Below are 26,126 nucleotides of genomic sequence, written 5' to 3'. Positions count from 1 at the left end.
TTATAATGGTTTATAAATTCATACTCAAATCTTTAAAATTCTTTTACGAGATTTCATAAAAATCAATATACAGTGAAAACTAAAATACAAATAAAATCCTAATAAACTAAAATTTTCATAAGTCTTTACATAATAAAAATTGAAAAACTAAATATAAGATGCTAATAAAATAAAACTAAAATAGTAATCAAGCATAAGGAGATTTATACATCTAGAAGAAATAACTAGCAATTTACCAAATATATCAGATTAACATTTTTTTAACCCAATAATTTAGGGCCTCAATGCAAAGTGAAATATCTTCCTTGCTTAAGCACACAGCATGCTAATATTACCAACCAAAACCACTCCACAGCAGAATGGGCACATGATTAGCACATCATGTACAAACATCTGAACATGGTTTGGCTGAGTATAGTTACAGAGTCAAGTATATGTTCCAAATTTTGGCAAAAACTTTTTTCCATTCCATGAGGTAACTTTATGAGTTCCAAGAAGAACCAAACCCATTACTCAGCAAACATATTTGGAAAAAGTAAAGTGTTCAGAAATCTGGCCTCAACCCCTGGGGGAGATCATGAAATAGTTTCTGATGACAGCAGATGTTAGAACCTGCAATCCTCAGCTGCATCCTGAAATTTATAGACTATTCTAAGTCACAAGAAAAAGACATATCTATAAACATAGCTTTCCTAGGACTAAATTTAAGACCACAGAACCCTCAAGATCTCAAAAAACCGCAGATGGATTCAAAATATTCAAAGAACACTCCTATAAAAGGGGTTACTTTATTATTATTATTATATTATATTATTATTATTATTATTATAAATGAGCAGTTGAGTCAAAGAACTAAATACCCACAGATCCCCAGCAAGTCAAAAGTAAAGGTCCTAAACATAACAAGTAATAAGCTCCTTTTACATTCATTTGAGGAGAATATCCTGGGCACAGGAGTACAAAACACTATTTCATCGACAGCTAACAGGACCTTCCATGGGAGGAGGAAGCCCAGGGACACTAAAATCATGAGCAGTTAACTACTCTTTCCGAGTTTGCTCTTCTAGCTCGTCAGACTTTAGGGAAGTGAAGACCACACTGAACTGTGTTGTAGAATGTGTATACAAGTCTAAGCAGTTCTAAAACAAAGTCACAATGTGGGAAGGCAGACACAATCAGAGAGAGAAATAGAGGTGCAGATTTTTCCCTCCATGCCCACTTCACTTAGCCACCCCCCAGACTCGGTGGTTACCGGTAACTGCACAAGCACCCCATTTTCTGCCCACAGCCCCCTGTCTTGTCAGCTCACTCCCTATAACACTCCAAGGCCAGCAGTCCTTCCACTCCAAAGGGCCAACTGGTCACTTGGCTGTTGTCAAACCAGCCAGGCATTGTTCCCACCTAAGGATCCATCCATTTGTTCTTCCCTCTACCTAGAATGCCTTCTACCCAAATATCTGCATGGTTTTCTACTTTATTCATTTAGTCTCTACTTAAATAGAAACTTAAGGAGCTTTCTCTAACCACCTTATATAAAATAGCACCTGGTGCCCCCATCTTCTGTTATCCTCTCCTTGTTTTTGTGCACAGCATTTATGAATGCTTGGTGTATTTTTATTAACTTATTCAGTTTTTTATCTATTTTTCTTCATAGAATTTAAGCTTCATGAAAGTAGGGACTTTGTTTTATATATACAGTTCCAGGCACTCATACATTAAATGAAGAAGTTTTATGTACAAGTGTACTGAACTGCATTTAATGTTATAATTGTTAAAACCTAGACAATCTTACCTTTCCAAATCAGAAAAACAGAACCCAGAATTATGGTATATCAATTGTCATGATTAATTTTGTATGTCAAATTAGCTAAAATTATTCCAGATGTTTCTGTGAAGGTATTTTTGATGAGATTAATATTTAAATCAGTAGACTTTGAGTAAAACAGGTTACCCTCCATAATGTGAGTAGGCCTCACATCTCCCCCCCCCACACACACACATACACACACCCTTTTGGTACTGTTTTTCAGGACAACCTTAATAACCAACAAAATTTTAAAAACTACCCAATCTTTAAAACACATGTTTTCAAAGAATAAATATAATGTGAGATTACAATATAAGTAAATCTATCATTTTAATTTTCCAGTTTTGTTCATAACATGTTTATATGCCCATACATATTCCTATATATGTGTGTATGTGTACATTTGTATGTGTGACTAAATGACACAAAAGCAACAGAGTAAAATTAGAATAGGTTTCTTTATGGGCAGTAGGATTAGACTAATTCTTGTACTCCTGTATTGCTAAATTTCCCCAAATTAACATAAATTACTTCCATAAGCAAGAAAAGCTATTACTAACAATAACATGAAGATAGAATATATGTAAAATTACATTCAAATATACTTATTTGAAAATGTGTAAGCAGGCTGGATCCAGAACTTAAGAGGATTACAAAACATTTTCATTGGGCTTAAACACATTTAGAGTTAACTGCAGTTAACTAAAAACACCTTTGGCCCTGACCAGTGTGGCTCAGTTGGTTGGGCATCATCCCACAAAGCAAAAGGTCGCCGATTTAATTCCCAGTCAGGGCACAGGCTTGGGTTGCAAGCCATCATTTTTCTCTCTCACATTGATGTTTCTCTTCCTCTCTTTCTCCCTTTCTTCCCCTCTCTCTAAAAATAAAGAAATATCTTTAAAAAATAAAAAATAAAATATAATAAAAACACCTTCAAATGAACATGTTTTCGAAATTGGAAGTATGTTGTTGGTAGCCTATTTAAAAAACAAAACAAAACCCCACTTTAAACTATCTGTATAATACTGTTTTTTAAAAGCTGTTTTAAGCTTTAGGATTGGTCTGTGTTCTCTATTTGGGAAATAGTCTGTATATGCTATTTTAACTTTAAAAATATGCAATTAAATCATATAATGGTGAGTACAGTGGCCCCTGAAAATATGCAACTAGATGTTAATTAAGTTCATCACCTAAAAAAGACATCTGAGAAAAAGTGAAAAATGTGTTAAATATATATATATATGTGTAAGCTCTGAATGCCTAATGTGTGAACAGTCTAACAATGATGTACCAAAGCAGCAGCAACCTTTAACTTTCGCCCCTTAGCTTCCAGTTACTAAGTAACTTCTTAAGTTGCAATTCTTTAGTGCACATTATGGCATTCACAAATATAAATTAACCTACCGTTTCGGTAAATGACACACCAATATAGCTGCTATTTCAATACCCAAATTTAAGTATTATACTTTCTAAGTATTATAGAACTTAAATATGGCTGTCCATTATAAGTTCCCAATGACTGTTTAGCTCTGATAATCAATCAATTTATATTTCCAAGCTTAAACAACATGCAGACAATATTATCCTCAGGAATCAATTACTTTTAGAATTTTAATTATAAAAATCAAATATATAGTATACAGTAAGCATATATTTTAGTATATAATACTAGTACATTAAAATTGCCATAGTTCACTTGGCTCAGTTCCATCTGCAATAAATTAGTCAAAGATCTCTTCCTTGCTATCAATGTTTCCCAAAATACTTTAATTTCTTGAATTGACATACTATGGCTTAGTCACCCATTCACTTACTTAAATGGTTGTGTAATTTGTATTTTCATTAAACTCTCTTTTTGGTACTGGTTCCATATATCGCTATGTCCAGAGGGTGAATTAGTATGTTCGTTTACATATTCTCCTCTCTTAAGCTCTAAGGGGTGTCCCTCTTGGTAGCTGTTAGTTGCCTCAATCTGGTATTGAGGATTTGGAAGCCAAGTTCATGGTCCATCTCTCCATACTGTGTGATTATTAGACTTCAGGTCTGTCTCCCCTGTATAGCAGACCTTCACCCACGGGGAAGTTTTCTACAGAACTTCTTGTCCAAGCTTACTCCTCAGCCCCACCCATGTTCAACCACAGCAGTTCTTCAATCTGTCTTAAATCCTGAACTGCAAATGAAGGCTTCATCTATAAAAATCACCTATGGTTTTAAAACATGTAAAGAGTATTTATTTAGCAAGGATAAAAGACTATATTTTGTTTTTAATCTTCTAAAGAATTCCCTGAAATCCAATGGCATTCTTGGCCTATGTAGTTTACTATCTGGGAAGGTAAAATTCCTATGTCCTTCTATGTCCCCTCCACAACTCAAGTATGGCTGTTTTCTTGAGAAAGGGCAAAGCTCTTCTTGTTTATATTAGAGATTTTAAAATACCAGGAGAAAGGCTACATATTAACTTAAATCAACAATAAATGAAACTCGTTACTATCAGCTGCTTTTCTAATAAGAAAGAAGTTGAGAAAAAAAGGTCTAATGGATAAATATGTATCTTGGAAGAAAACAGGAAATATAACGAACAGGAAGGGGATTCTTCTTTCTCAAGATTGGTTCCTATTCAGAGCTTTTGTGGTTCCATACAAATTATATAGAAGGCTGATACTTAAAATATATACTGAGACTCAAAATACAAAGGTCTAGGATGGCAAATATAAATAATAGTGATCTCTTGAGGTTGCCCAGCATAGATTCAGTGAGCTGGAGAACAGGTGTATTGGGTTCTAATGCGCTAGTGATTAAGTGACTGACCTTGGCAGTGGAATGTTAATCTTGATGGTATTGTTGATTTTTAAATTCCTTCATTTTTAAAAATTCTGTGATCCAAACCCAGGCTACTTACCTGTGAGATCAGTCCCTTCTGGGAATATGAGGAGTTGAAGTGGTTCACGGATATCACAGAAATAATCGATCATGTCTTCAAAGTGGCTCTTATCATCTTTCCATTTCCTGTGAATGAAGATATAGGCAGCAGCCTGCATGGCCCAACCTAGGATCAATGGAACAAGCATTTACATACAGTTTTACTGCCAATATCTGTATTACTGAATATAATTAATATTTCAGAGTTTTCATTTTACTACAAATGCTTTGCTATCATAATAAAAATCTCCTAGTACAGTTTAAATTCAGCACTGGTCTTGGGTTAGAAACACATACCAGAGAATATTCCTAAACAGGTTTGCTAAATACTGGGGTTTACTAAATCCTCAAAAGCCTCTTTCAAGCCAAACCTAGCTATTAAAATATCAAAGAAAAAAAATGCCCTAATATTTATCAGTAACTCATCCAAATGTTAACAATCCTAATTAAACAGGCATTTTAACCAAGCTACCTACAAGAGACAGACAACTGTGTGTTGTCAGGCTTGTAAAGCAGTAAGCACAGTTCTCAAGTCACGTATACAAGCACACTTCAGTATTTCCCCTCTGTACTACTCAATCTCTAAATCCAAATGCTATTTTCAATTCTAGCTACTTCTTTAGATTTCATTTAAAAGGGAAAATGTGCAATGGCTATAAACACCTTAATGAAAGTGTACACTGTGATCACATTCCCTTTCTCCAAAGAGGTAGCCCTAAAAGAGCCATGTTTTATCCAACCAGCTACCCCTCCCCAACCAGAAATAACTAGAACTACTGTGGTAAACACCTAACTCAGCTGATCTAAAGTCTAGTCCATAGTCTATGGAGCATGAAATGCTTCACCCAAACACAGTAACTATCTTAGCCAATTAAATGTTCTCAGAAATTTTACCTTGAACCAAGGCAAAAACAAGTTGGTAATACATATAAATGCAAATGGAGAGACAAAAAAGCATATGAGAGAGACAGTAGCAGCTGGGGCAAGATAAAGATAGTATACTGTAGTGAAGATCTTTAAAGAACAATCTTCTAGCTGAGGTGCCTAAAGCTGATTTTGATTGAGAACAAAAGACAGTTTTAGTCTCCACAAGCACTGGCCAGTCGACGGAGTGACCTCTTAGACATTGCTAAGAGTCCACCTCCTTTATTATCCTGTGTATCTTTATAACATACTTTCACTATTTGAGCTAGTGCAGATGAATGATAGTTCCTTACAAAGAACGCAAGTAAAACAGCTATCTTCATTTGTAAATATAGTAGTATCTGAGAATATATAAAATTATTAAATCACTTCTTAACGGTTAAAAAAACTGTAAAACTTTTATTTGGTTTGAATACATTCAAACTAGAATACGGTTTTCTACAAGTATAAATAAGCATATCCCAAAAAATCCACTTTAGTATAGGTCTTGCTGTTATGCATTCAATTATTACTCACCCACTGCACTGTCAGTATAGCCATCAGTACTGGACTTGACCCCACACCGACCCTCCCATATGGCTCTCCTCCTCCACCCAAGGACACCTAGGCCAACAGTGCAATGTCTGTTGGCAGGGTAGCTCCAGAGTGCCATTGCCTGGGTTGGAATCTTAACTCCACCACAAACCAGCTGTTTGTTAGCCTTGAATCTTTGTCCCTTATTGACCCCAAATGTAAAAACTAGCATAATGTGTAACAGTATTTACCTAAGATTGTTATATGAAGTAAATAAGATATTTAGCACAGAGTATTCAATAAATGATTATTATTATGATTAAGAAGTTCCAATAATACAAAGGATATTATAGCAAGAAACATAAAAATATAACAAAGATCCCATTCACAATAGCAAAATAAAAATGTCAAAAATAAATAAATAAATAAAAACCACCACCACCCTGCAGACATCACATGAAGACAACTACACAACTAGGGGGGAACAGTGAGACATACAATATTTCTGAACTCAACCCATATTGCTAATGATCTCCAGATTTATAATTTATTAGTTTCATTTAATTACAATAAAAATTCCAGAGGCATGAGGGTATGTAAGAATTTGGCTAGTTGATCCTAAAGATTACCTGTAATAAAAAAGAGGTGAGAAGAGCCAAGGTAATTTTAGAGTAGAAAAATAGTAGGAAAAGATTCACACCATTAAATATATTCATTAAATGTATTACGAAGCAACAATGATTAAATCAGAACAGTATCTCTGCAATAACAGACATATAAAAAAGGAGGCAAGACCTAGTAAAAGGCCCTGAAATATGTAAGAAATTTGGTATGAGAGATTTCAAATCAGAGGGTAATGAATAAGTTGATTGGGGTTTTTTGGTGGTGGCTTTTTTTTTTTACATTTTTATTGAGGTGTAACAGTAAACTATACAGATACTAAGTGTGTAGGTGTAAAGCTTATTGAATTGTTACATTATGCCTATGTGGCCACCATCCAGATTAGAACCTTTCCAGCATCCCAGAATGCTCCTATGTGCCCCTCTGCCAATTACTACCCCCCGACCCCAGCAAAGGAAACCATTATTGTCTCCTTTTACCATAAATCATAAAAATGAAATCACACAGCAGATATTCTTTTGTCTTTGGCTGAATTTTGTGTCAATGAGATACATCCACATCATTATGTGTAGCAGTATTTCCTTCTTTGCTTGCTGTGTAGTAGTCAATTATATGAATACATCACAACTTACTTATACTCTTGATGGAGAGATTTCTTGGATATTAGGACTAGCGTTCATACGCATATTCTCAAAGCACTCTTGTCGAACACAAGCACTCAAATGTATAGAGTGAATACTCAGGAGTAGGGCTAGCTACTGCATCATAAAATTCCTGCATGTCCAGCCTCAGGAGACAACACGTTTTCCCAAGTAACTATATGAACCGACACTCCCATCAGCAATGTATGAGACTTCTAGTTGCTCGTCCGATAGCCTCACCAACACTAGGTCTTTTGAGTCCTGTTCATTTTAGCCATTCTGATCCAGGTAGTTTTAATTTGCATTCCCTTACGATCAATGATGTTGAGAACATTTTCATATGCAAATTGGCCATCTGGCTATCTTCTTTTTGAAGTGCCTCTTCAGACTTTTTGCCCATTTTTAATGGAATTGTCTTTCATTAACTTGTAGGATACAAAGTTCTTCATCAGATAAATACACACAAAGGAAATATATACTATTCTAGGTGTCACATATACTGGAATGTTAAATATCTTCTTCAATCTGTAGCCCGCATTTTCTCACCCTTACTGGTATCCTGTTATGAACATAACATCTAGTATTAATGAAACCCACGTTATAAATCTTTTCCATTGTGCTTGGTCCTTTCTGTATTCTATTTAAGAAATATTTGTCCATTCCAAATTCATAGACATTATCCCAGGCATTATTCTAGAAGCTTTACTGTTTTAACTTATATATGTTGATTTATGATCATCTCAAATTAATTTCTGTATACTGTGTTAGGTAGGTAAAGGTCCTTGTTTCCCATATGGATATTAAATAGTCAAGTAACATTTATTAAAAAGACCAAGAGATTATTAATTTAAATAAGACATACTACAAAATAAATGAAAACATATTGCTGTAAAAAAAAAAAAAGTCAAACAATACAAAAGTAAATAGACTAAAAGATGAAAATACTTTTATTACCCTGTCCTTCAAGCCTAATCCCTCAATCATAATCTCTTTTTTGTAATCATGGTTAACAACTTGATGTGAATTGTTTCATATTTTAAAAATTCATTACATAGTGTTTTTTTAAAAAATACATTGAATCATACCTTTATACTGTTCTATTATTCGTTTTATTTTTCATTTAAGATGTCTATAAATATGGATCTACTTCACTTTTCAATATCTGAATTGTATTCTCTAAAAGTGCTTCTCAAACCAGTTTTGTTTTTAATTTCCAAACCATTATTGAGTTTTATAAATTACAATAAATTACTAGAAAGATGATCACACACACAATGTCACAATACTACGAAAGTTTCCAACTACTCTAGTTCTGCCCAGTAACAGTTTGCTAACTGGCACTGTTACATAAATCACATTTTAAGAAGCACTGTTCTATAATATAGATAAACCATGATCTAGTACCCTATTTATTATCTACAATCTATCCAATCTGAGAATCTGGCTTTAGTGACAAAGTTTACTCCATTCACATTTACTAGAACTGTTTTTTTCTTCTACTGACATCTTTTGTTTCCTATTTATTATACTTCCTTATGGTTTCTTGCCCAGCTTTCTTCACTTTTCTCCCCTTCTGTTTTTCGTTAAAATTATGTTTTCTTTACCCCCTTACTTTGTTCCGTAATAGAGGTCAGCGGAGCATGGAGCAAATCCAGCACACTGTCTATTAAATCTCCTTGGCTCACAAGTTAAGAATATTTTGTACTCTGTGAAAGTGACATGAAATTCAAATTTCATTGTTGAGAGACAAAGCTGGATGAAACCTTAGCCGCACTCCCTTGTTTATGTGTATCACCCATGGCTGCTTCGGTGCAGTGGTGGCAGGGGGACCAGGTGTGGCAGGACAGCACCCCTGCAAAGCCTGAGCTAGTTGCCACCTAGCCCTGTACAGTGAGTCTGCCTCTTGTCGCTCCTCCAAGGTTTGTAGAAATATCCAATAGTTCCCCAAAGTTGCTGTTATCATTATTACTGACACATTCCTTATGCTTCACAGAAACATTTTTAATTATTTAGACTCAGTATTAAGTGTGTTGGCTTCTTGGCTTGTCCGTGTTCCTGGAGTCCTATGTTCTTCCATTAGTTCTGAAGACATTTCTGTCAAAAAATGCTTGAGCATTTCTGAAGTGTGTTTGTTCTCAGTTTTGGAGGCTAAATAAAGCTAAAATCAGAATTAGAGATTCCAAATCATTTCCCCCTCAGAATTTCAAAGCTATTTTTCCACTCTCTGCTATCATCTAATACAGCTCATAAGAAGTCTGATACCAACCTGATTTGTGTAGGTAACCTAATTCCTTTCCTCTGGAAGTTTTAATGGTGCTTGATTTTAGCGAATTTCATCAGCTTGAGTTTAGGTATAGAACTTTTTCATTAATTCTGCTCAGCAGTTGGCACACTGTTCCAATCTGAGTCTTTCTTTAACACTGGGAATAGTCCTCCCATTATTTAATATATTTTTTCACCTCTTCATTCTCTCAGCCTTTCTGTCTGGAGCTTCTAATGTTAGATGTTAAACTTCTGGATCTGCTCTCTCATACTCTTCATCTCCTTTCCTTTTACAATGTGTCCAAGGGAAATTCCTTGGTTTGATTGTCCAACTTGCTAATTTGATCTTCAGCTGTGTATGGTCTGCAATCATCTCTTTAATTTTTAAGATTTACAACTGGCTCTTTCTCATAGCAGCCAAAATTTATGAATAAATAGTAAAAAAAGTTATGACAAATACAAGTTATAATTTTAACAAAATTGTTTATTAAACGATCACTATGTGTCTGGTACTGTTCTAATCATTTTTTGTTAATCCATTTAGTTCTCAAGACAACCTTATGAATTAGAAAAAATTATCATCCCTATTTTATGAATGAGGAAACTGAGGTACAATCAGATTCAAAGAATTGGCAAGTGGTAAAAACAGGTTTCAAATATAGGCAGTCTGGCTCCCAAGCTGATGTTTTTAACCAGTGTACTAAACGCCCTCTCTGCAATACATACTTGAATCTCTGCAAGGGTATTTATTAGTTAAACATAATTTAAATTCTCCTCAGAGAATTATCTATTCCTCAGAGGCTAGACTTCACATTTTTTTGTACTAGGCTATCTTTAAAGTGGTGCATTTTCCTAAAGTGTTGGTTCTGAATTGTCTTCCTATTTGCAAAGGGAGTTCTACACTCAACAACACTGGCAGGCAGAATGTATTTCTCCATTGCACGTGAGAATGTCTGTTGCTCCCTGGGGAAGGGAGCAGTAGCGAGTCCTATGCAGCTGTGTCCTCAAAATTTTCTAATGTTCTGTGTGTTTCAGAAATCTCAGAAAGGGCAGTAAAATGGCTGAATGAGGCAGCCTCTTGGACCTCCCCTTTGAAAATACGATGATTCTTCCCCTTTGTGCAACTGCCTTGTCACGTTCCATTTATACATCACTAGTGTTTTTGAATTTACTGCTTTTAGTGTAAACATTTTTCTCCCTTTCATAAAAATTACAGGAACACCTTGTGATGTTTTCCCCCCTTTTCACCGTCATCAAAGCATATTTTATTCCTGTTTAAAGTAATACCCAGATCTCTTAACATTCTTAAAATCCTCAAATGTACATTTTTATGACGTTTCTTCAATGTCTATGAACTGATAAATGACAGTGCAAGTGATCATGGCATCTGAATTTAGGCTTGTCGTTTTCACACTTTCCCACCAGAGGACATTCCGTTTATCACCTCAATTTCTCAGACAAGGCCTGGGAGCCTGGCAGGCTGACGAGGACAGATTCTGTGCACACTGGTGTGGTATTGCTACCAGTATCTTCTTTTTGAAACCCCATTTACGTTATCAGCACTGCCGTCTCAAAGCAGACAGGTGTGATCCCTGAGCATACTCTATTGTTCAAATCTATTCCGTGATTTTAGAACCTGATTTTCCTTGGCTTTTATTTCTCTTTTATCAAGTTCTAGAGGTAGCTAGGGAAAAACAGCAAATCTATTTACTTGTAGATTTTTAACATTCATTCTTTCTCAATAAAAAGTAAACCATTTTTATCCTTTTTCATTATAGTGTAGATGGATATAGTTAAGGGAATCATAAAAATATCTGCACTACTCACCTAGTACTGTAAAAGCTGAATTTCAAAGATAGAGTAATCTGATTTATCACTGTTGTCCACAGATAGATTAATTCATTTGTAGTATGGGACTATGAATGCAACACCAGAAACAAAAAGCAATATGGAAGACACAGATAAACAGTTCTCATCAATGCATTTTCAATCCTGAATACGGGGTGTGGATGCAACCAAGGAAATGCTACACACAGGCCTCTATTAAATGAGAATGAGTGATAATATTAACAGATACAAATTTTACAGAAACTCATATCACAACAACTGTGATCAAATACTATATTTACTGAGTACATATAACAATAACTACACAAACAGCCCTGACTGGTGTGGCTCAGGGGGTTGGGTGTCATCCTGCAAACTGAAGCACCGCTAGTTCAATTCCCAGTCAGGGCACATGCCTGGGTTACAGGCCAGGTCCTTGGCTGGGGCCATAGGAGAGGCAACCAATCGATATTACTCTCACACATCCATGTTTTTCTCTCTTTCTCCCTCCCTTCCCCTTTCTCTAAAAAAATAAATAAATAAAACCTTTTTAAAAACACAGTTACACAAATAAATCTAGAGTAAGTAATTAAATTTCTCAGAATTTCAACTTCTGCCAGGGTACTAAATGCTATACAAAGTTAGGAAAGTTCTATCTATTTTGAACTCACATTTTAATTTAAGCAATGCTATCTACATCCCTCTTCTATGATAATTAACTTCCAAGAAGGCTCTGGCTTTTAGAAACATTGAGAGGAGGCAGACAATTAATTTTTCCTGCCAATAATCCTGAAATCATTAGGTTTCAAATATGCCTGTGCTGAAAACACAAGACAGAAATCAAAGTATAAAATATGAGCAGGCAATTAAATGATATTCTAAAGTAAACTTAATTCTAAATGCAATTTCCAATTTGAAAGACCCAAGAATTGACAAAAATGGAGAAAACCATCCTTACTTCACCATACTCCAGAGAGATTATCGTATATATCTGTAGACAGCAGAAAGTCATGCTTTCCATTGAAGAAATACCTACTTATTGGGTGGGTTTTGGTTGCTAAGATGAGGCTTCTTGGTTATGATTACAATTTTGAGGTCCACAGCATTGTGGGACCAAAACCAACCTTTCCTACTGTGTGCGATCCGCCATCTAATCTGTTTCCTAGGTGCGCTGCCATCTGAGGTACCTCTCTCTGTTCCTGCTGTCAAACTGATTCCTAGACTAAGTGTGTTCCTAGCTCTGTACACTGAGGGGGCCAATAACAACCAGCAAGGCGTAAGCAGGTGTCCACAGCCAAATTCTCTAAATCTAAAAGTACTCCAAATATAAATGTATTTAAGAACATCTATTTGTTGATGCAAACTTCTGCTTGATTAAAAGATACATACATAATGAACACTTTGCATTCTAAAATCAAAGACCTAAATATTCTTACTTAGGATTTACTTACTATACCATTTACTTGACTGTCACAGGTAAAGATTATCAGCAACAACATTTCTAAGATATAGTTCGGCACTATTTTTATTGTGTAAGAACATTTTAAACCCTTGGCCACATAATATGTCCCCGCCAGGTATTCGTTGCACAATCATATAACACTCAGATATATCTGCTTTAAGCCTATGGAAAATATTTTCTATAAGATTACGATAAGCCGCATAGGCTTTTAAAACTCCCCTAATAATGACGTGTACAATAAAGACAACAGCCACTTCAGTTGTCCCTAGTATCGCAATGTTGCTCTCTCTTTCACAATGCCATTACAAGTTAGAGGTACCTCACTCAACCACAAGACAAGTGAAGGCATGGGAGTCAATTTAGCGACTGAAATTAAGGTGAAAAAACAAACTATAAAGTACCTTTGGGTCCATCTCTCCTACCTTTTTACTATTATTGTAAATACCCTTTTCAAAGCTGCTCAAACTGATCATTGTAAGACTTATTTTATTTGTGCTTCTCCACTAAATGCAAAGCACACACAAAAGCCGTAGAGCTCCCTTTAAATTGTTTTACTGCTTTCTCCTAAATTCATCCTCTTATAAAAGCATTGTTTTTAGGTAATTTTTAGAATCTACTTATTAATTTAGGCAAAGGAATTCCTTAATTTACAGTAGACCTGAGGGTATGGGAAGGCCTAAAGTCAAAATATGTTTCACAGTTCACATTTGGGATGCCTCGCAGCCTAAAGCAATGCACACCGGACTGAAGTATTAGAGACTGTACACATCCATGTAATATACAACTTAGGTAACCACTTGTATTAACTTCAGTAAGTGATTGATTGGATAACCTTAAAACCAGAGCCATTGCTCTCAGCCAAAGAAACTGTCAACTTCCACACAGCTCAGGGCTTGAGATTTGTCAGGAAGTCAGCTAACACATTCAAAACAAAAGATTCATTTAAATTACTTAGATCTCAGTGCAATCCTAAAAATTACTTAGTTCTCAATGTAATCCTAGAAAGAAGTATAATCCTGGTATACTGCCTGGCACGTGATTTAGCTGAATTAAACCTTTGTTCCCAATGCGTTTCCACGCCCCCACAAAAGAAATCAAACTCATCTCAGCCAAGCAACTCTGGCAACTGAAACTGCAAAATCAACAATTACAAAAACTTATTTTCCACCTAGCAGTAGACTTGTTAAGATGAAACTGATTTCTCTTATGTATCTGAAAATACACAGAGGCGTGTGTGGGACAGCTAGTCATAGAACGAAAATGGATAACTAGTCATAGAACAAAAATGTGTTTAATATTCTCTGTCTGCTATATTTCATTCGACAGTTTTTATTAAAATCTTGATTCATACACATTCAGTAAAATTTACTGAATGAGTAAATCAATCATTAGATACTCTTCTTTATAGCCTAGTGAAACGGGGGAACGCAAGTTATAGCAGGATGCTTTCAGCTGTAAATAACAGAATACCATTTGAAAGTCACATGAACAATGTGGGTGTATGTTTCTCACATAAAATGAAGTCTGGGCCCGAGGCTGGTTCCGACGCCAGGCTCCCACATTCTACTCTGCCATCCTCTTGGGCTCAAGATGGTTGAGGTAGCTCCAGGGATTAAATGCTCTCACAATAAAGCCCCAAAGTAGGGAAGGAGCACATCAGCCCTTCAATCAACCTTTCCTCTTAGTGAGGAGGACACCTACCTCCTGACAGATCCTCCGCATCAGGCTCCTTTGGTGAGGCTAGCCAACAGGCTGAGAAAGGCACTATCAGGTTATTTTCATCCTCAGTTTGGGATGTATCAGTAAGTCGTCGTTAAACTTAGTGAAAACATTCAAATATGTTCGCTGTAGAGGGTCCTTCCAAAAAGGCCCAGGCAGTTAGTTTGGTGATGAGGATTGCTTAGCTAATGTTAGGTGGACAAAACTGATACCTTGGTTGCACCAAAGAAATAGGGGTGAATTGTTACTGATACTAGGTCTTGTGGAAAGTTTTCTCCAATTTAGGAATGTACTGGTCTCATTTTTCTGAGTTGTGAAACAGCAGAGCAGCATAAAATTTTGTTAAATAAGAAAGAACCCACCAAATTGGATGAAATCAAAGACCTTCGTGGCTTACAGATGGTTCTAGTTTTAGTGAATATCCATTTCAAGTAGGAGGAAGCTGGATAGAAGGAGGAGAGCTTTCCTTCTCACAGTATATAAAGTCTGGTATTATAAACTGTAAATATCTCATAGAGAAACAATCATTCTTTATGCTTAATATACAATAGATAATAAAATTAAGTGACTTCAACAAATTTAGTATTAAAACTGAGCAACATCTTTAAATAAATTTATACCTTACTCTTATAAATACATTCATGAAATACAATTAAAACTGCAAAGCTGACCACACAAAATGGATTATCTTTTCAGTCAACATATGGTCCCTGTGTTGCAACAATTCCGTGTTGAATAGCAACATGCTCTATCATCATTTCTCTGAGTGCTCCAGCAGGGTACACAACAAATATGAAGGGACTGGTTTTTTTATTCATGATCTTTAAAAAGAGAAACTCTTATAAAACATCAAAGGCATTTAAATTAAACTTTCAGTTATTTCTGTAAATCAAATGCGACCAAACATTTTAAAAAATATTTTGGCAGACAGATTATACCCTGGGAGACTGAATTTATGGATAGCGTCCTACCCAGTTTCAAATATCCCACTAAAGCAAACACCACAGGACCTTCTGAACATACATGCACTCACAGGCTCCAGACACCTTGAACAAACTGAGATTCACAGAGGGCCAACCTGTTCCTTCTGACTTCTCCCTGACTCATTCAAAACAATCTAGATATATTTCACCACTGACAATTTTCCTAGCTTTCACCATTACACTACGTTGCAGTTTTAGAATTGAGTTATACAATTTACTTTGTCAGGGAGATTTTTAGTTTAATACATAATATGGCCGTTTTTTAAGTCATAATCTCTTTAACATTTACCACATTATGCTTTCTAAAAGCCTCAAACTCTTCTGCTACTCCACTGTGATTAATTAATGGTCCAGAAAAACCAAAAACCATGAGCTGGGTGGGCACAAATGGCATATGCATTTCCTAGTACAACCTCAACACACAAATGGACATTTTATGACACCTTTGGGTTTAATATTTCATTTCATTACATTTTGCTAAGTGGTTAAAAAGTTGGTTAAAAACAAGAATCTATGTGTATATCACCATTAGAAACAGCTGACATCTAACCATAGGACATTTTTTCTTAAAATCTAATTGCATATATCTTAGCAAACTCTAAACAGTTTAGTTAACTTACCAAAACTCTTTGTAACTTAACCTGGAATCTAAAAACTCTTAATGATTTCTTTCCTGGCCTGCTACATAGGTCTGTTACTTTTATATTTTAAGAAAAGAACTTTCAAATTCCCAACTCTCATCCATTCTCCAACCTGGCACTACAGATTAAAAATATTATTTTTCTTCACTAATTATATTCCAAACATCTGGTAAACAAAATTTTATTAAAAGATAATTATAAATAGCAATATTAAATACTCCCTAAAGTCATGCCAAATTGTCAGCAAGCTAAGTCCAGCAGTCTGAAGCCAGAGATAGCTGTGACCACTAAGACACACCCATACTTTTCCCTTTCTTTCATTTCCTCCTGCAAATTCCAACTGTAATACTCTCATTTGCAAATGAACTCTGTTTGGGATTTCTTTGCTGCCTACACTTCGCCTTGCTTAATTTACTTTGCACTTACTCACTACAGAGATACTAATTTTTTTTTTCTCCAAAATCTTTTCTCATTAATGGTTTGTATTTTCATGAAATCATATCAAGTTGGCAAATATTTAAGAGCCTACAATATGTAAGACACTTTATGAGAAGCTTATAGCTCATGTGACAGAAGAAAATAGGCAAATGGGAAAATCTAAGAATGGCATACTTACACATAAACACAAGGCACGAGAAGAGACAGATTTGTAATGATAAAAATGGGTATACTGGTGCACAGTAGGCGGAAATAAAGATGAAGTGATCAAAGAGAATACGGGTCTGGGAGTCGCAGGGAAAATCAGAGGTCTAATACGGATCTCCATAAGGCAACAGTGGAGGTTCCAAATGTAACTACAGAAGTAAAAGGCAGCAGCAAATAATAATACCCTATCGACATTTAACTTCATCCTCACAACCACCCAATAAGCAGTACTACTTTTTGGAAACTGAGATATAATTTGATGTATAACATTATTAGTTTCAGGTACGATAAAATGATTTCATATACAGGTGAGCAAAGTAGGTTTACAGTTGTTCGTGTAAAAAACAATACAAGATATTGTTTCACGTACTCACAACTATAAACCTACTTTTGCCAACCCCATGTGTGTACATACAAGTGATTTTCAATCTTTGCATCACATGGCACATATAAACTATTTACTAAAATTCTGCGGCACAACAAAAACATTTTTTGTCAATTGACAAAAAGAAAAAAAACTGGTATAATTTTGATTCATTCACACCTGACAAGCGTTGGCTGTTGTCATTTTTTTATTTGACAAACAGAGAGGAAAGACTAAATAGTCAGGTACTGCACATTTTAAAAATTCTTGTGGCACACTGGTTGAAAATCACTGATATATAGTGAAATGATCGCCACAATATGTCTAGCGAACAACTATCCCCACACATAGTTACAAATTTTTTTCTTAGGATGAGAACTTTTGAGATCTACTCTCTCAGTGACTTTCAAATATACAATACAGCATTATTAACCATAGCCACCATGCTGTACATTATTCCCATGATATTTATTTTATGACTAGTAAGATACTGCTTTTTGACCCCTTTCATCCATTTTGCGCCCCCCCAGCTTCTGGTAACCACCAATCTGTTCTCTGAATCTATGAGGTTTTGTGTGTGTGTGTTTTAATTCCACATATAAGTGAGATCATATGTATGTTTTCCTCTGACTTACTTAACATAACGCCTTCAATGACCATCCATCCATGTTGTCACAAATGGCTGGATTTCCTTTTTGTATGGCTAAATAATATTCTATATTGTGTGTGTATACGTGTATACCACTTTTATTTATTGAGTCATCTATCAGTTGACAGTTAGGCTGTTTTCATTCTTGGCTATTGTAAATAATGCTGCAAAGAACAAGCTTGTGCAAAAAATTTTTCCTGTTACCTAGACGTAGAATTGCTGGATCAAATGCTAGTTCTATTTTTAATATTTTGAAACAAATTGCTCTCTTCCATATTGTTTTCTACAGTAGTTGGAGCAATTTATATTCCTACCAATAGTGCATAAGGATTCCCATATCGCCACATCCTTGTCATCATTTATTATTTCCCAAGTGTTGTAAAACAGAAAGGTGTGAAGTGGTACTTCACATTGTGGATCTGATTTCCATTTCCCTGATGATTAGTGATGTTGAGCACCTTTTCATGTACCTGTTTGCCATCTGTATGTCTTCTTTGGAAGACTGTATTTAGATCCTCTGCCCATTTATTAATCAGATCCCATTTTTTGCTACTGAATTATATTCATTCTTTATATTGTTTGGATATTAACCCCCATTACATAAGATTTGACAATATGTTTTCTCATTCTGTAGGCTGCCTTTTCATTGTGTTGATGGTTTCCCTTGCTGTGTAGAAGGTTCTTAGTTTGATGCAGTTCCACTTGTTTATTTTTGTTTGAGGTGTCAGATCCAAAAACTCATCACCAATACCAATGTCAAGGTACTTTGTTTTTCTTTTAGGAGTTTTATGGTTTCAGGTCTTACATTCAAATCTTTAATCCTTTATAGTTAACTTTTGTATTTGGTATTAAAAAAATGTGTAAGTTTCATTATTTTATATGTGGCTGTCCGCTTTTCCCAATACAATTTATTAAAGAGACTTCCATTTTCCCATCAGATATTCTTGACTCCTTTGTCGTAATCAACCAAAAATTATGTACAGGTTTATTTCTGGCCTCGCTATTCCGTTCCATTAATTTGAGTCTGGCTTTATGCCAATACCACACTATTTTGATTACTACAGCTTTGTGATACAGCTTGAAATCAGGAAGAATTATACCTCCAGTTTTGTTTTTCTTTTTTAAGATTGCTTTGGCTAGTCAGGCTCTTATGTGTTTTTATACAAATTTTAGGATTGTATGTTCTATTTCTGTAAAAAAAAATTCCATTGGAATTTTGATAGAAATTTCATTGAATCTGTAGGCTGCTCTTCATAGTATAAACATTTTAACAATGTTAATTCTTCCAATCCATCAATACAGAATATCTTCCCATTTATGTGTGTCTTATTCAATTTCTTTCATTAATGTCTTATAGTTTTCAGTGTACATACCTTTCACCTCTTTAGTTAAATTTATTTCTAGGTATTCTATTATTTTTGATGAAATTGTGAATGACAGTGAAGTTGTCAATTAGTTTTAAGTTTTTTGGTAGAGTATAGGATTTTCTATATATAATATGTGATCTGCAGCTAGTGAACAGTTCTACTTATTTTCATTTTTGGATGCCTTTTGTTTGTTTTTTGGCTAACTGCGCTGGTGGAGACTTTTAATACTGTGTTGAATAAGAGTGACAAGAGTGGTTCTGTTCTTACAAAAGAAGCTTTTAGCTTTTCACCACTGATGTTAGCTGTGGGCTTTTTACATGGCTTTTACTATGCTGAGGTCTATTCCCTCTATACCCACATCAGTGAGAGTATTTAAAATAAATGGATGTTGAATACTGCCAAGTGCTTTTTCTGCATTTATTGAGATGATCATATGATTTTTATCCCTCATTTTGTTAATGTGGTGTATCACACTGACTGATTTGTGAATGTTGAACCATCTTACAGTCCTAGAATACATCCTAATTGATCATGGTATATAATTTATTTTTTAAGTATGCTTAAATTGCAAAGAAAGAATTAGAATAGTCATTATTTGCAGATGACATAATACTACATAGAGAGAACCCTAAAGATTCTACCAAAAACTATTAGAATAAATGAATTAAGTAAAGTAGCAGGATACAAAATTAATATTCAGAAATCAGTTGCATTTTTATACAATAATGAACTATAAGAAAGAAAAATTAAGAAAACAATCTCATTTACAATTACATCAAAAAAGAATAAAATACCTAGAAACAAATTTAACCAAGGAGGTGAAAGACCTGTGGTCAGAAAACTATAATACAGTGAAGAAAGAAACTGAAAAAGATACAAATAAATGGAAGCATATACTGTGCTCATGGATGAGAAAAATTAATTTCATTAGAATGTCCATACTACCCAAAGCAAACTACAGATTCAGGGCAATCACAGAACTAGAACAAATAATCCAAAAATTTATATGAAATCACAAAAGACCCTGAATAGTCAAGGCAATCTTGAGAAAGAAGAACAATGCTGAATATATCACGCTACCTGATTGCAAACTCTACTACAAGGCCATAGTACTGAAAACAGCATGGTACTGGCATAAAAACAGACGCACAGATAATGGAAAAGAAGAGAGATCCCAGGAATAAACACACATTGACAGTCAATTAATCTATGAAAAAAAGGCAAAACTATACAAAAGGGTAAAGACAGGCTCTTCAATAGATGGTGGTAGGAAAACTGGGCAGATATATACAAAGAAAAAACTGGTTACTTTCTTATGCCATATTATAAGAATAAACTCAAAATGGATTAAAGGCTTAAATGTAAATAGTTTATTCTCTCTTTCAATGTCAAATGCTTCAAAAAAGATAATCAAATAAAGTAATCTGCTGTAGTTCAGTAAGAAAAAAATGAAACTGGTGACTGTTTTTAGGCCAGTGAAGAAAACATGGTAATGGCTTTCATACTTCAGTGGAGTTGAGTAAATTAGTCTTTTTTTAGGTGAATACATCACATATAATATGAATGAACAACTTAATTTGTGAATAACCTACCAAATCCAGGAACACTTTTTAGACTGGCTTTGAGACAAACTTTCTCCAATCTGAGGTAGCTATATCTCATCAGACAATTCCACAGGAACATCCAGTCCATTCTCGTCCGATGGTTCATGATAATGACACTTCTTTCTCCAGGAACAAATGCATCACCTGTTATAATCACTTTTACACCAAACATGGTCTCCAGCAATGCCTAAGGCAAAACAAAATAGATATATAACACAGTTATTTCCCATACATAAATAAGTCAAAAGCATAGTGGCTCCCATCAGTCTTCTATAATAAGCCAGGAAAAAGAAGTTAATCTGGAAGAATGAGAATGTGAAGGCACCATTTCTATTTTTAGTTCTACTAATTTAAGTTTCTGGCAGTTTTCTAATTAAAAAATGCTAACTTTCTTTGAAATTTTGAAGATACTATGTTAAGAAGAAAAAGGCATACAAAATTCCAATGTGTAATTTTTTAAGGGTAAAGGGCTGAGGGAACATAAAGTCAAACTTTTTATTTCATACCTTCTATACTATGATCCTTTTAAAAAAAATACACATATCTGTTTATTTTAACAATACATAAAGAATAAAAAGTGTATTTTGACTAGGATGCTGCATCCTTACCACTTACAACAGAAAATGCTCAAAAATTTGCTACATTTTTAAATTAACTTTTCTGATGGCCAGCATATATTAATACTACATATGAAATATTTAGAAGAAAAGTATATTATAGACTGGAGTTCTTGAAAGAGAAATAACAGATACTAAGACAACTTGATTATTAACTTCAATCCCCAATTAAATTTCTAAATAATTTATAATACATGTAATAAATTTACTAGTTAATATTTGATATCATTATTAATGGAGAGAAAACTGGTCCAAGGCCAATAAAAAAATAAGAAAATAAAAAGTAAATTAAAATTTCCTTGGCGATATCATGAAAACCTTGATCAAATTATAGCAAATAACCTCTGGTAGAGTCACAATGGAATATGATACAACGCAAAAATAAATGAAGTGCAGGTATCTACAATAATATGCATAACACACAGCATAATGTTGAAAAACAGAAGCAAACAAAAAGTATATATATACAGTAAGTGTCTATATGTAAAACTTTCAAAAACGAAGATATTTTAGTGGTAAATAGATGGGAAGTACAATTATAAACATCAAGGAAATAACTACCTTATAAGACAGGTTAGGAGAGCGTTGTGACTGGAATGAAGTAGCTTGCTGGAGTGCTGGCAATGTTCTATTTCCTGACCTGGTTGACAGTTATACTTTAAAATTATTAATTAGAATGTGCATTTATGTTTTATTAACTTTTCAGTATGTTTGCTATATTTCACACACAAAGTGCTACTTTTTAAAAAATATGATACAAAAGAAAAATAGAACTTCAACAACAGAAGAATAAATAAGATTAAGAAAAAAAGGTTAAAAGGAATATTAGCCAAAGGAAAAAAAAAAAAAAGTTAGAAATGATGTATGTCCAAAGAAGTACAAAGCAGAGCATAAGATCTTCTCAGAGTAGAAGGGGATCACTTGGGCTAACACAGCAATGGATATGCATTAGGTCCCCATTAAATTACTTTCCTTCGGCTGAGATTCACTTTGGTGCCTGGGTATTTAACCTGGCATTTATTAAGCCCTAGAAGGATGGCCTTCAAGAGGTCAATCAGCATGTACCCTTTTTGAAATTATACACAGGTACATTGCTAGGCAAAATGCCTATAGTTTTTATTAGATTTTCAAAAGGGTACATCAAACACTCAAATAATTATAACCCTCACTCCTCCAAAGACTCTGGGAAGTTAAGTCCCTATGAAGGAGGCTTCATGATGGGGCGAATCATGGCAGAGACTGCTAGGCTTGGACCCACAGTAAGAAATTCTTTTTCTACTTGTAAGCATAAAGGACCATAAACTATCAAAATGAATCACTCCATTTTTATGTCTTGGCCAAGAGGATATGTGTGACTTCACCAGCCATGGTTAATTTGCATCGACTCCTCCCTGCTTTACAAATATGACATACTTTTCAAATTTACAAAGAAATGAAATGCAGGATACCCTTCCCTTAACTGGCAGAAAGAGAGAGTTGGCTATTAATTGTGCTGTACTACAGACAGGAGCTTCTTAAGCCTGGAAAAACCCAATACAGCAATTCCAACCTTCTACATGCAATTTCTAATACATGTTTCCTATATATCCTCATTTGTTTTTCATTTTGGAAAATGTTTAAAAAAAAACCCACATTGTTTTTCCAAGAGCATAACATATGACATTTTCTCCCTTACCATCTAGCACTCTATCAGAATGTGCCTGAAGGTTACATATAACCTTTTGGGCAGCCTCTATCTCAAGCTCACATTAATCATTTTTAATACCAGACAAGACATAGCAAGTCAACATTATTTACAGCTCCTTCAAGGCAGAATAACAATCACACCACACAGAGATAGAGTTGCAATGTCTACAAAGAACTCCAGGATTCAAATAATCCAGATTAAAAGCTCAAAAAAGGACACCATTCTCATATTTCTCATATTTGTACCATTTCTAATATAGATGCTACTTTCAGCAATACAAAATTAATCTTATAAAATTTTATAATGCTTTATTTCTTCTGCTGAAATAAGAGCTACCACTCATAACTTTTAACTAATTCAACAAATATTTCTGCTAGAATTAGAACCATGGAGGCAATTTTTGAGGAACTTTTATATACCACTATTTACTACCCCCAAGAGCTGCACCATGTAAGGAAACATTAAAATGAGAGGTTCCCCTCATGATCAGAGAATGGGTTTTTCCATCATGCCCTATGCGCTCATTTATCATTCCAATGGATCTTCATTAAATCTGAGGTAAGAACAACTATGTTCCTCATCTGCTTTGTCTTTTCAGACTCAGCTTCAGCCTGGCTCCTCAAATCCTTAGCTATTTAAGGCCTTGCAATTCCAAGTCATTCATCAAACACTAAGCACCCTCTTTCTTAAGAGAAACAGTCTAGACAGAAATTACCTCCATTAGTCTGTGTTTGTTGAACACCTGATTGTTCTAGGACTGGAATGAAATCAGCACGCTGTGGAAGAGACTCATATCCTAGGTGAGGAGTTAGAAAATGACCTCTAAATTCCTAAGTCATGATTTAAGATGAAAGGACAGAACTCTTAGTAATCTTCATAATCATGGCAACTAACTAACAATTGGACTGTTGAACAGACTCGACTTTGAAAAGCAAAAACTTCTCTGGACACATGCAAAGTTTGACTCTCATAGTATTATGCTGAACAGAACCACCCCAAAATGAAATAAACAAAGACATGCACGACCTATTATAGAAATGTTCCAAGAGAAACTGAGAGAGTCACTCCACACACTGTTCTAGCACACACGTGCAGGTTAGGTTCAGTGACTTCTAAGTTTCATCTAAGATTCCAAAAGATTTTACTGTGGTACCTCATTTAACACAGAAAATGTGCTCTTTGAAAACAGCAGAGCAAGAAAAATCTTGCCAATGAAATCATTTTAAAGGATGAAAGAAGCTTATAAAAGTGATCATTTTGTGATTATTTCTGTGAACAATAGTCTATTCATTTGCCTTAATTTATCTGTAGTGAAAATGGTTTTTAACTGTTTGGGACCATTTAAAAATAAAGTACACCGACTGTAGGGGAAAAATGACTAAATTCCTTCTAAATAAAAAAAAAAAAGTGATCTTTTTGCTTCAAAATAAAAACTCCTTTAGTATCTTGTAAAAGTATGAAATTAACAGTCATAAATGACACCCTGACAGTTTTTCTCCATTCCTTTGAACAGAGATGTTCACTATCCCAAAACTAAAACATCACTTTTCTGTAACCTACCTATAGGTTTCACTTCAATAAATTTCTTAACTGAAAGACTCTCCACCTGATACGCTGTTAAAAGTAAGCAAGGCACTAAGTCAAACAGCTAGATAGTAGAAGTTTTTTGAAATATATACCAGTATAATACTATAATGGTGTTTGGATCTTGCCTATGTGTTAAGTTCTCATATCAGATAATAAGGCAGAAGTGAGGAACAGATGAAATTACCTTTGTAAATCTCATAGGAAGGTGCCTCTCACTATCAATGAGTCCAGCTCAGCCAGTTCTTTCTGAATGTTGGGCCAAATTTCTCCAGCTGACCACCAGATGAAGTGATTGGCTGCTTGTTATTTTAAACACATGAATCATACTCAGCCCAGGACCACTCACATTTCCCATTTCACGTCACATGAAGTGAAGGTTTGGGAGAAACCCCATATTCTTCTCTCTCCACTTTTCGCTCCCCCATCCTAGTGTATGTAATTGAAGTTATAGAAGGTAAACAGATGTATAATGTAATTCTGTAGTAATAATACTGGTACTAGTAGTAGCGGTAGCCATGGCAGAATTTGTCCAGTAAAATCCAGCATTTCTTCCATAACAATACATTTAAATTGTGTGCATGACTGCTCAGGGAAGGGAAAAAAAAAGTCTACATTTCCCAGATTCTATTACAACTTTAGCTGTTCTCAGCAATGGGTGAGCAAGAGAGACATGTGCACCTTGTAATTCATTGATCTAAAAGAAGGGTGCCTGTGCTTCACCCCTTTACACTGACTGTAGAGTGGGGCAAAGAAATGGCAGTGACCGGCCGTGACCACATAGAAGAGGGTATTATGCCAGGCTGGGCAGAAGGAATCTCCATCCTTAAATGACATCAGGGGGCAGAGCTACCCTGCCAACCTGGACCTGAGGATAAATAAAGCTCTACCTTATTCAAGTCACTGTATTTTAAATTTTCTTTGATAGCACAGTTGAGACTACCCCTTAAAATGAATATAGGAACAAACATTTGCTGCATACTTCACAAAGGCTTTAATATCACCTCATTTAGGTGTCATAGTAACTCTGAGGTAGGTAGGTAGTATCAGTACCCCCCTTTTTTTACAGATGAAGAAAGAGAAGTTTAGAGAGGCTAAGTAGCTTAGCCAAGTTTAAATGACCAGAAAGCGGTAAGGTCAACAGTGAAATGAATGTGTGTGCCATCAGGCACTCTGCTTATACCGGCTCTCCAAGGAAATCTGAGCGGACACTGTAAATCATTACAATTGCAACAATTTCTACCGATGTAGTAACTACAAGAAAATTCTCAGATCTTTTAAGGTTTTGGT

At 34.9% G+C, this 26,126-nt stretch overlaps 1 protein-coding gene across 4 annotated transcripts in view; it reads right to left on the bottom strand.

The window, feature by feature from the left end:
• The window catches only part of LCLAT1 (lysocardiolipin acyltransferase 1), a 141,220-nt gene that overhangs the window by 56,680 nt on the left and 58,414 nt on the right, over positions 1–26,126 (bottom strand). For all 4 annotated transcript variants that reach the window (XM_090281096.1, XM_090281099.1, XM_090281097.1 and 1 more), the window contains 2 exons: positions 20,937–21,135; positions 4,707–4,853 (listed from right to left, as the gene is read on the bottom strand). In XM_090281096.1, the coding sequence (XP_090137222.1) occupies positions 4,707–4,853; positions 20,937–21,135 (346 nt within the window). The remainder of the gene's footprint in view (positions 1–4,706; positions 4,854–20,936; positions 21,136–26,126) is intronic.

Source organism: Furipterus horrens, unplaced genomic scaffold (assembly GCF_987537825.1).
Source record: "Furipterus horrens unplaced genomic scaffold, mFurHor1.1.pri manual_scaffold_6, whole genome shotgun sequence".
Taxonomy (NCBI): domain Eukaryota; kingdom Metazoa; phylum Chordata; class Mammalia; order Chiroptera; family Furipteridae; genus Furipterus; species Furipterus horrens.
Note: the sequence above shows the minus strand (reverse complement) of the source record. Positions and strands in the feature narration are given on the sequence as shown.